This window comes from Brachyistius frenatus, unplaced genomic scaffold (genome assembly GCF_029030835.1).
Source record: "Brachyistius frenatus isolate BFR_SWC_R1_liver_20210118 unplaced genomic scaffold, ASM2903083v1 Contig_232, whole genome shotgun sequence".
Lineage (NCBI taxonomy): Eukaryota > Metazoa > Chordata > Actinopteri > Embiotocidae > Brachyistius > Brachyistius frenatus.
In genome coordinates, this window is record NW_027210831.1 from 320001 (window position 1) to 333058 (window position 13058).

The window sequence follows — 13058 nt, forward strand, 5'->3', positions numbered from 1 at the left end:
AATTGTTGTTGTTAATTTCTGGTTAAATGGCTTCAGGCTGAAGCTAATAAGACGGAGCATAGTGCAACCAGCTGCAGCTTGGGAATCTGGATACTGTCCATTCCTGATAAGCATGTAAATATCCAAATGTGTCAAAAACCAAAACAAACTACCTACATTTCTCTTTTTTATATATACTGTAGACTTACAGAATTTAAATAATAGGATTTTCAATAACACTGATTTACATGAGATACAAAACAATCATAATAAATCAGAATCTCACCATCTATGTAAATAAAAATAAAAACTAATAAAATAACAGTTACTTCAACCCTTATAAGATGTCTTTCCAGCTACCAATATATTTACATTTAAACATAGAAGGATTCCCAACATCGTGCATAACAGTCACACAATTGCAACTTGATCAGCTAGTAATCGTATTTAGTCTGCATGGATGGATGGATGGATGGTTGGATGGATGGATGGTTGGATGGATGGATGGATGGATGGATGGATGGTTGGATGGATGGATGGGTGGTTGGATGGATGGATGGATGGATGGATGGTTGGATGGATGGATGGATGGATGGATGGTTGGATGGATGGATGGATGGATGGATGGATGGATGGATGGATGGATGGATGGATGGATGGATGGATGGATGGATGGATGGATGGATGGATGGATGGATGGATGGATGGTTGGATGGTTGGATGGATGGATGGATGGATGGATGGATGGATGGATGGATGGATGGATGGATGGATGGATGGATGGATGGATGGATGGATGGTTGGATCCTTTTAGGATAAAACCCTGCATACTGCAAAATACGACCAGATGTGGTCGGACATCCTGGTACTTTTGGCGTCTTACATTTAGCGTACTATGTATTGGAACATATACAACTTTTTCTGGCATTCTACAAAGTATGATGGATATTGAAACGCAGGGAGAGTTTCAATGTAAATTTATGTTGAGATATTTAAGCAAAGCTGCTGTTTTCAGCCGTGACTAAAGATTCTTGCCTACACAGTGTGTTATTTACAGGACACACGCACGTGTTACCCATTTGGTCGAACTCCTGGTTTGCTTTGTAGCAGCAGAACACGACAGGCCGACCATTATTCACACAACCGTGTGTTTACATGTCCGGGTCGACGGTTTGTGGAATGATAATCAGTTGTTTGGAGGTCTTCCATGTGTTACAGAGTGCTCAGTGACAGACAGCTGCACTGTGTGTGTGTGTGTGTGTGTGTGTGTGTGTGTGTGTGTGTGTGTGTGTGTGTGTGTGTGTGTGTGTGTGTGTGTGTGTGTGTGTGTGTGTGTGTGTGTGTGTGTGTGTGTGTGTGTGTGTGTGTGTGTGAAGATGACACTGACTTACTTATTCAACATTCTTGCAATTCCAAAGTCGCCCAGCTTCGCTTTCATCCCTCCGTTGGTTAGGAAGATATTCTAGACCAGAGGGAGAGCGGGAATGAAAGCATGTCTGTGTTCAACCAGAAAAACTATGACTGGGCATGTAGTGTGTGTGTGTGTGTGTGTGTGTGTGTGTGTGTGTGTGTGTGTGTGTGTGTGTGTGTGTGTGTGTGTGTGTGTGTGTGTGTGTGTGTGTGTGTGTGTGTGTGTGTGTGTGTGTAAACAGATATGATTGATGAAAGATAGTGATGACTGTGGTCAGTTGTGTGAAGATATTCTAGGAGTTGGCACACAGCGAGGTCTTTGTTCAGAGCAAAGCTGATGTCAGGACAGTTCAGTCCTACAATCCAGGGAAGTCTGTCAGGATAATACTCGTTAATTAAAACGCCTAACCTCAGGCTCTGTGGATGGTGGGGTTTACTGTCTATATGTTCAGCGAGGAATGCAGGATGTACAGTCTGCAGATTACAAAGCTCAAATAAAGCCTCATTCTCCTCAGTTTAGTATCAAACACTGTAAAATAACACGGCAGAAACAAGTTTAAACTGTTGTCCAAAAATGGTAAATTGTTCATTTCAACTCAGGCTGTCCATGTGAAGTTTGATTTCTAGCATAATCAAGGCCCCAAAACTATTATATGAAATTATATAGTTACATGAAGCTGCTCTGAAGCCTTCATTCCCAAAACTATTAAAAACACATCAGCAGTGCAGCTGACAGCATGTCATCAGAGCTGTGAGTTATTGAGTTATCAAAAATAAAATGTTGGACAGTAGATACACAAACAAAGCCTCCTGCAAATACAGCATTTTACCACTGTCTCACTGACTTTAAGTAACAATATATATCGTTGAGTTTTCATGCTGTTTGTATTCAACATCAGTGGGGTTTTTCTTCTTCTCTTAACTGCACTTTGTATGAAGTTAAAGAAAAACTGTTCATGGTCTTACTTTTGAGTGCATCCTCACTTTACCTGCTTGAGTCTTGCCCAGCACTGCATCTTTGATGTTATCTGACAGAGTGGTTTAGGTGAGTTATTCTGATTTACCTTAAACGCTGAATAAAAGGGTAAAAACTGAAATCGGGACCATGATGGGAGTGGATCAAGGGGATGATGAGGGAATATTACAGGCTACCGCAGGTGATCATAGACAGACGTCTGCAAAGACCCAGAGGTAACAGTTGAAGTTAGATAACTACTTACTTTCTTTCATTTCCAGAGGCAAAATATGCCATCAAATCCAAAGCAATCTCAAACTTCTCAGTAAAATTGGCAAATCATGAATATAATGATATACTGTATTTATTAAATCTATAGGAATTACACTACTTTTTAAAAAAAATTTTGTAGACTTAACCGTAATCCCCTAAAACCTCCTTAATTCTAAAAGTAGCTGACACACTAAATGATGGAAGTAATTGTTAGCTTGCAGCCCAGGAACAGAGATCAGTGTGTGTCAGAAGAAAGCAGACAGTTCTGTTTAGAGTTTCACTTGAAGATGTGTTACTGAACTCCTGACTGTCTCAGAACAACTGGCTGTGACAGCGAATGAACTGGACATGTGAGTGGAGCAGCAGTGAAGCAGATCAGGTACCTGAGCTTTGATGTCTCTGTGGAGGACCTTCCTGTCGTGGATGTGTTTGAGGCCGAGGCCGATCTGAAGGAACCAGTCCACAATCTGAGATAAACAGAGTTTTACTCTTTGAGATGTATTTAAAAACAGCAAATTACTTCCTAATGACAGTATCAATAGAAAACTTTAATAACTATGTTGTTGGGTGATAACTCTGACTACAAAGTGACGTTAAGATTATAAGGATTTGCTTATTATTTGGGTCGAGTCCCCCGACATTTTGGAGCGAATACTTTCAAGTTAAAGTAGAGTAAAGTTGGAGTAAAGACAGGTTAAGGTCAGGTTTATGTTAAGGCTGTGTGTGTGTGTGTGTGTGTGTGTGTGTGTGTGTGTGTGTGTGTGTGTGTGTGTGTGTGTGTGTGTGTGTGTGTGTGTGTGTGTGTGTGTGTGTGTGTGTGTGTGTGTGTGTGTGTGTGTGTGTGTGTGTGTGTGTGTGTGTGTGTGTGTGTGTGTATGTGTGTGTGTGTACCTGCTCCTCAGTGAAGGGAACTCCTCTCTGCTTGTTGATCTTCTTCATCAGATCTCCTCCGTCACAGTACTCCATCACTATGTACAGGCTGCCCCGCTCTATGCAGACAAGCAGGAAACACTGAACACTTGGACACTGAAATGAAATCATATCTTACTTGTTCTCTGCGGAGGATCACACATTCACCCTGAAACGACCTGATGAAGGCCACGATGTTTGGGTGTTTCATCTTGGACAGCAGCGTCGCCTCTTTCTTGGACGCCTCCTTTTCCCTCGCTGACATCTGAGCAGTAAACACACTTCTTAACAAATCACCCAGAACCTCAATACACTAAAAGTTTAAACAGTTAGTAAGTACTAATTTCTGTAATGTAATACAGTTTTTTAAGTACTTTCAATTTATTCTTGAGTACATGTATTCATATTTCTGCCACGTTTATACTTCTACTCATAGAACAACTCATGTGGCAACACTGCACTTTTTTATTGCACTACAATATTTTTTATGTTCCTTTGCAGATTCAGGTTTATAATGAAGATATTTGAACTGCAACTAACAGTTTTTGTCAGCGGTGATGGATGTGCCAATTATTCTTTCACATTTTGTCAATAAAACATCAACAATTGGTCAAAAACTTTTGCTGAGCTGAAGTTGATGTTTTAAAATTTCGGGATTTGTTTGACCAAAAAGTGAAAAAAAATACAAATTATTCAGTTAAAAAAAAGACCTAAATCTTTATTTTTGAGAAATCTGCAAGTATTTGGCATATTTTTGGTATTTGCTTAAATAATAACAGACAAAATTGATTTGTTATCAAAAGTAGCTGGAGATAATTTTTTTGTCAATCAACTAATTGACTGACTGCTCTTGGTGTTCCTCAAGGGTTCATCTTGGGCCCATTTCTGTTTTCAATTTATATCAAGTCAATTGGAGATTAATGGGACATGTGACACTCAGTAATTTGTCTCGTTTAGGTCCACTACTCTTAGCAGCTTAGCCAAAATTACCAACTAACTATAATATTTAAATTGCTGGACTTTTCAAAACTTTAAAATGATAATGTCTGTGAGACCCGATTCTCTCAGTCAGACAGTCTGCAACCTATAGGAGACCTATTAGATAACATTAAGACAGGTGTTTGAAATGTGTGTTTTATTTGATTCTGGCCTTTGTTTTGATGATCAAGAAAAGAAGATTGTTCAGTCCTGTTTCTTTCAGCATAAGGTCATTTTAAAAAAATGGATCCTTCTATGTTTTGAGGATTTGTGGTGCCGTTGTACCTTCCTGAGGCTGATCTGTTTCACCACACACTGTCCGTCTTCACCTCCCCCTTTGTCTCTGACCAGGAAAGCTTTCCCAAACGCTCCCTCTCCAATCGGACGGATAACCTCATAGTCGTTCATAACACCAGGAAGACCTGCAACAAACAGAAAAAACTTTTACACTGAAACATGAGAGGGAAACATTTTAGGGAGACCGGGGCTTGCTGTCACAGGGGAAGTTGTCACATTGCTTTTATTTCCAACCCAGAGGGTGCTTACTCAGAAATGTAATATAGGTTTTGTGCATTTATTTATTCTGATGCAATTTCCTGTCTGGGAGCGGTCAACGATGCTGTGAACTGAAAGTCAGCGCAAATTAACTGTTTTTCACACCCCTGAGGAAAAAAGTCATTTCAATTCATGTCGTTTTCTTCCTATATGAAAGAATGTTTTAAATATATATTTGTATTTTGTAGAGGAGCTAATTAGTATCTTTTTATACCGTTAATTCATTTCCTGTGCTAAGCTAACCAGAGATTTAGCAAGTGTCAGCAAACATGGCCGTATGAGGCAAATTGTCTTGGGAGATTTTATTGTCACATGTGACAACAGTAGCAACACACATACAAACAGAATCTGCCTCTACTGTAAATCCTTGCGGTATTGTTTGCAGCTACAATTTAGAAATTGTACCAAATGTGGCATTGTCAATAACATTAGTAAAAGTTCAATAAATAGGGGTACTAGGGCTACTTTAAGTAATGTTGGCCAAACAGCAGTCAGAGGATTGTTTAATGATATTTAACATATAATTGGATTAATATGTTTTTAGAAGCAAGGGAGAAAGAAAATAGGGCAGACGGAAATGTGAAGAGATGGCCAGGAATCATAAAAGAAAAATGGCAGCACACCACCTGACATCCTCATGTTAAGGGCAGTGAGGCAGGTGAACTTTGAAAAGAAATCTATCAGGAGTACAGCCCAGGATTTTAATATTAGCCGAACTATCATACACTGACCCGATACTGATGAAAAGACAGGCAGCTACCAGTAAAGCCTTGCCACATCCGATCCAGCCACGGTGCCGACGAGCACCACGTCACCCTTTCCCAGCGATGCCGGTGCCAACCGCCAAGCGACTCGATGTCTGCCAGAACTTCATTAATGACCTCGAGTCTGAGTCAGATATGTTTCTGTTTAAAGTTTGTTTGGGATTATTCTCCAGCTGTTTCAGTTCAGACTTTCTGTTATTAAAAAATAAATCTTGAATTTGTATTTGTCACAGGTGTATTTCTTGTAAGTGTGATCCAGTGTGACATCTTTACCCCACATAGTGACCACCGACCCACTGATGGGGCAAATTGACACACGTGCACATTAGCTGTTGGACCGCAACTTTGTTCTGAAGTAAGATCTTAAAATGAGATGAGAAAATATGCCAGACGCTTTCCTCTTTCATTTGGTATATAATTTATAACGATATGATCTATGGATCCCAAGATGTATAAGACAGACTGAAACTGTGACAACTAGTGCCGGTCTCCACCGACTGACTACTGACCACTACACAACATGTCTTATGACATTATTATTGTCCTTTTATTACCTGTTCTTGGTTTTGACACTCATATTTTGATGGGATTAAGGTGGCACCTAATTATTTTGATTAGTTCTATCATTTTTTGGGACTTTGGACACGAGTAAAAATGCACATCACAAAACACATCAAGATGTAAATATTGATTTGCTCTTTTTCTCATTCCTGATTGCAGCTTCTCAAATGTGAGAATTTACTGGTTGGTTTAAAACAGTTTAAACATGTTGACAGATCAACTTTTCTGGTCGCATAAAAATGAAAATATGAATATAAACATAACTGCCTATCGAGTAACAGGAATGATAAACTATCTGAATGATAAACTATCTGAATGATAACCTATCTGAATGATAAACTATCTGAATGATAAACTATCTGAATGATAAACTATCTGAATGATAAACTATCTGAATGATGAACTATCTGAATGATAAACTATCTGAATGATGAACTATCTGAATGATAAACTACCTGAATGATAAACTATCTGAATGATAAACTATCTGAATGATAAACTATCTGAATGATAACCTATCTGAATGATAACCTATCTGAATGATAAACTATCTGAATGATAAACTATCTGAATGATAAACTATCTGAATGATGAACTATCTGAATGATAAACTATCTGAATGATAAACTATCTGAATGATAAACTACCTGAATGATAAACTACCTGAATGATAAACTACCTGAATGATAAACTATCTGAATGATGAACTATCTGAATGATAAACTATCTGAATGATAAACTATCTGAATGATGAACTATCTGAATGATAACCTATCTGAATGATGAACTATCTGAATGATGAACTATCTGAATGATAACCTATCTGAATGATGAACTATCTGAATGATAAACTATCTGAATGATAAACTATCTGAATGATAAACTATCTGAATGATAAACTACCTGAATGATAAACTATCTGAATGATAAACTATCTGAATGATAAACTATCTGAATGATGAACTATCTGAATGATAAACTATCTGAATGATAAACTATCTGAATGATAAACTATCTGAATGATAAACTATCTGAATGATAAACTACCTGAATGATAAACTATCTGAATGATAAACTATCTGAATGATAATCTATCTAAATGATAAACTATCTGAATGATGAACTATCTGAATGATGAACTATCTGAATGATAAACTATCTGAATGATAAACTATCTGAATGATAACCTACCTGAATGACAAACTATCTGAATGATGAACTATCTGAATGATAAACTATCTGAATGATAAACTATCTGAATGATAAACTACCTGAATGATGAACTATCTGAATGATAAACTATCTGAATGATAAACTATCTGAATGATGAACTATCTGAATGATGAACTATCTGAATGATAAACTATCTGAATGATAAACTATCTGAATGATAAACTATCTGAATGATAAACTATCTGAATGATAAACTATCTGAATGATAAACTATCTGAATGATAAACTATCTGAATGATAAACTATCTGAATGATAAACTATCTGAATGATAAACTATCTGAACTATAGCAATAAAGAACCAGCCTGTTGCCATGGAGACGGAAACACAGGCTATAATTTAGCATGCTAACGTAACTTTACCGACATCAGGGGGAAAAAACTATTTTTTTTCTTCTTTTGAGTGTTAGTTAAAGTATTCACTCACCTTTTGAGCAGTTGATAGAAGTAGAAGTCATGTTGTGAAACAATACGGCGGCAATAGGTTATAAAGTTGTAAGACGTAAAGTGTCCAGCTTCTGTAAAGTGTTTGTTCACTACGGCAAGCGCGAGGGGAAACCGCACGGAATGCTGGGAGATGTAGTTAATTAGGATTTTTTTTTAAATTTATTTTTATTTATTTATTTTTTATAAAAACACTGCGTAAGGGTGAGACTCCTTTTATAACACGAAGACACCAATATTCTTCTGTTATTATTCCTTAAATCGAACAGCAATGAGTTTACACCATTCTTATAGCACTTTATTTACATTTTCTGAGATATAATTATAATTATGAGTGTAATATTCATAGTAGTAATAGTCTTTTTGGCAGAATGTTTTGGAATTTACTATGTAAAAAGGGTGAAACAATTCAAAATGAATTTGAAAAATCATTATCCACAAAACATTTCACAGTTGGTTAATTGTTTGACTTACTTATGTTTTTGGGATCATTTTTTGCACATCTCAAAGTCTTTTTTTAGATTTTTAGTGGGTTTAGCTGAATCTGGATCATAACAGCCTATTTGGATATTGTACTATAGACATTTAGCCCAGAGACACAAAAGGAAAATACAGTCTGACTGCTCTTTTGACAAATATTACTGCTATCTAAAACAAACCTTGGACTGTTAATCAATAGGCTACATATTAAAAGAACAGTCTGTCCATATGTACCACATTGATCTTTTTACTGTTTGATAACTTCTCATGTAAACATCACAGAACCATGGCTAATGCCTGACACTAAAAAAGATACTTAAACTAAATGTATAGGAATAAAAAGACATATTTTCTTGTATGAAAATACAAGACATTAAATACGCGATGTGTTGGTTTTTTTCTAAAGAATAATTGAAATTATTGTATTGCTTAGTTTTTTTGGCATATATATTAAGGGTGAAAACTGTTTTCTTGTCAGTATGATGGTAAACGATTTGCTGCTGATGAAAGTGAATGTTTAAATGGCCTTTGATCTATACATAATGCTCTTAATAATAGTAGAAGGGAAGTATGGAAGATGTTTTTCATTTATTTAAAAAAAAACACAATATCACCTCTAAACATCTTCTAAACATCTAATTTCACACATTTATAGCTTGAAGGTTGTTTTTAATTTTGAAAGCTGTGTCAACATTTGTCTTGAACACACACACACTATGCAGTACAGTGACGACACTGACACATTCATCAGTAGAATGATGGAGGGGACTGTGAGTCTTTCACCTGTCCAGCCTGCAATCAGAGCCATCAGAGTGCAAAGACACGATCCTTATTTAAATCCTCAGCATTGCAGCAGAGGTTTGCTGCTTTATTCACAGTCCTATATCATGTTGCTGTTGTCAGATTTGAGCCATCACACCCCAGAGTGTTATGGCAGGCAGGCAGCCATCGTGTGTGTGTACGGAGTTATTCATGGTGTGTGTTGCTGTATCTGAAAAATAGTGGCACAAATGTTATTTGGTGAACATTGCCATATTTTTGTTAATATTCACTCGTTCAATAGTTCATTTGAGGATGGAGAATTGATCATTTATTTACCTAAGTAATAGAGCAACAAAAACATGTAAAATACTTTGTCATATATTTTAATTTGACTAAAGTTGACATATCAAAAATATAGGGAGCGTACTTATTAAGCAGTGTGCATATAAGTTGAATATAGTACATTTCACTTTGTAATGTCCATAATGTAACAGTATGAAGCCGCATTAAATACACCTAAAAATTTCAGGACACCACTCGTCACTTATCTTCAGGGCCCCCTAAACTGGTCGCAACACAATTTTTTTTTTCATTGCATTGCTCTTCAAAATTAGCTTCATTTTTTCAGATTATTACTTTGAGTTATTAATACATTTTAACTTTACTCTTCTGACTTCACCTTGAACAGTAGAACTTTAGTAGAACTTAAAATGGAACTTACTGATAGCACTTTGTAGTTTGGCTTTCTTGAAGAAATTGTATTTTCTTGATTCCTGTTGTTCTGGGTTTTGTACCCTCATGGTTGAAATGCACTTATTGTAAGTCGCTTTGGATAAAAGAGTCAGGTAAGTGAAATGTAATGTAATGTAATGTACTTTGGAGTTGTTGAAGGGTTTGTGTTTTTCTTTTGATGGAGATGGACCATTACTTTCCCCTGCCTGCCGTCTGTTAGCACAGAGACTGAAGGCAGGGGGAAAGCCAGGCTAAATGTGTCTTGGATAGTGTGTATGTATACAGTATGTGAACCCTTTGGAGTAATAAGCATTTATGAATAAATGTAAAATGTAGTTATATGTTTGACTGAGTTACAATTATTAAAAAAAAATTAAACACATAACACACCAACTATTGCATCATTCTTGTGTATCATTCAAACATGCAGTGAAGGCTGGAAAAATTACGTGAACCGTGTTGAGGCTAAATAACAGATTTATCAGCACCTTTACAACCAGATTTTATGTGCTTTACACAAAGCAAACATCAAAATTGGAGAGACAAAATAATGAGATGTCACCTTCCCGAGGTGTCGTGGGCCGTCAAACACCGGTGAAGTGAGATGCTGCACACTGTCACCGTTGCTGAGGCTTCGTTCTGTCTTCCTTTTGGTGGATGAGCACAGCATGCACAGTGTTGGCATAGTATCTGTGAACTAGTGCGGCGTTTGGAAAAGACAGAAAGTAATGAATCAGTTGAATCAATCATGGCACTGTGTGTCCTGTAAAATAAATTAATAAATTAAAAAAACAGTGAAAATATATTTTTTTAATAGGTAGTTAAATAGAAAATAAGGATTTTGTGCATCTGAGCTGCACAGACAGATCCCACCAAAGTTCAGGTGCTACCAGCAAAACCCTGGTTGCCTCAAGACGCAGTAAGAGCCAGCAGGTTGCTGTCCGAGGACCGAACCTCACGCAGGACTTCAGAAGTGGTAAGCAGTTCTGACATGTAGCCAAGCCATGAAGTAATCAACAAAATATTAAAACCAATTAAAGCTGCAAGCAGTGATGTACGGGCCCTCGCACTCCGGCGCGCCGCCTCCCCGAAGCCGTCTCCCCGACGTGCAGCGCGTGAGGGACCACGTTTGAAGTTGCTATTTTTGTCTCGTTTCCTGTCTCCAGCAGGGGGCGCTCTCGAGCCGTTTGGACACGCCCACTCGCAAAACACATCAAATGTATCGTCTCACCACGCCGGAAATATGTCACACGTTTCGTGAGGTTTCAAGCATCCTTTGACCTTAAACATCAACTTCCTGTGTCTCGGCGAGACATCCAACTTTGCCACATCGTCACGGCGACGCCCTTTGACAAAGTCGAACAAATACCTCAATATATCATCAACTACATGTTTAGGTTATTGTGACCTGACTTTAGGTTTATGGGATCAACCAGCTCGACGTAGAATGTGAAAGTATGAAAAGTGTCATTTCCAGTGGCCAACAGGGGGCGCTATGACTATGAGCGAATATTCCCCCACAGGGGTCTTCAGGGCGGGGCTGTTATCATACCTGTGATGTTTGGAGAAGGGCGGTCCATGTACATAAGATTTAAAGCAACTCGTGGTTTCATGGCGAGACGCTCAAAATGGCCGCCACGTTACGGGCACACACATCGACGAAAACGAATTATTTTAAGAAGATTTAATCCCAAACATGTTTTTCAAAATGGTGGACTTCCTGTCGAGTTGACGTAACGTTGCAATGTGACTTTTTTGTGCGTCTCGGTGTGATACATGTGATTTGGTGAATTTAGGTGAATGTGGGCACCGGGGCATCTCTGTAGGGGGCGCTCTCGAGCCATTTGGCCACGCCCACTCGCGACTCCACTAGAATAAGACATTTTTCGCCAGGAGACAAATGTGTTTCCACTTTCATGAGTTTTTGAATATGATAAAGCCTCCAAAAAGAAAAATCACTTTACGTAAGGAGAAGAAGGACGAACTACCAAGAACATTTTTACTAACTACAGCAGAGCTTTCAGCCGACGCTCGGTGCTCGGGCCCTAAAAAGTGGGAAGTCGTGATCTCTTTTCTTGGTTTGAGCAGAAAGTCTGGCAGCGCGGTCGACATCAGTGAGAAGATGAGCGGGGTCAGCAGGTGGTGAAGCTTTAGTTCACAGAAAGACACAATCAGTGATATTTAACTGACTCGTATTTCAGCCTGTGGAGCAGTTATGTGACCAGTGTGCTGCGTTTGAACAACCTCCTCTCCGGCCCCTTCAAGGTGACCCTCCATCCACCGCTGAACACCTGGCTCTTTTCCCATGATCCCCCTGTGCAGGGCCCTCCGATTAGCGCTTTAATCACGGACACATTTCCACTGTGATCGGATGTCGGACGGCCGACAGACCAGCCCGCTGCGACAGCTGATCCTGAGGTGACCACCGCATGTGATGACACGGCAACACCACAGTTAGCATGTCGGACGATACCCGCCATTCATGTTCACGGTAATACTGCAAACTGTGAGTACAACTCAGTACTCTGGTGGAAGAAGTACTCAGAGCCTTTATTAAAGTAAAAGTACTGATGGAAATATGATGAGAAGACTTGCTGTGATAAATGGAACCATGAATTCTTCTGTCTACCAAAAAATCCTGAAGGAGAACATCCGGCCATCTGTTCATGACCTCAAGCTGAATATATATAAATATATATATACTCATATACTCAGACATATATATATTTATTACTCACATATTCTCATCATGCAAATCCATTCCACTAATGTGAAATATCATGTGTAATACTCAATACACTTGTTTGACCTAGATGTAATAATGTTTTTTTCCTTTATTCAAAAACATATATGGTAACGTTTTCATAGTGTAGGTAAAATGTGTAATCTATGTATTAATAGCTTGTTTGTGTATTTTTACATTCGTCATTATTTCTTTTTACATTTTTCAAACCTTTTTTAATTCTCTTGTTTTGTTTGTATGTGCATTTGTATTTTTCCCTTGTAATTATTTTTCGTACCTGTA

The 13058-nt window shown here is 38.1% G+C and overlaps 1 protein-coding gene across 1 annotated transcript in view; it reads right to left on the reverse strand.

Annotated features, from left to right (window-relative positions):
- LOC138633718 (serine/threonine-protein kinase Nek5-like) overlaps positions 1–8127 on the reverse strand; it is a 28752-nt gene extending 20625 nt beyond the window's left edge. Inside the window, 6 exon segments of the mRNA XM_069720103.1 lie at positions 1371–1441; positions 3001–3084; positions 3509–3606; positions 3695–3791; positions 4790–4926; positions 8043–8127. Of these exon segments, the coding sequence (XP_069576204.1) occupies positions 1371–1441; positions 3001–3084; positions 3509–3606; positions 3695–3791; positions 4790–4926; positions 8043–8073 (518 nt within the window). The 5' untranslated portion in view covers positions 8074–8127.
- Between the last annotated feature and the right edge of the window lie 4931 nt (positions 8128–13058).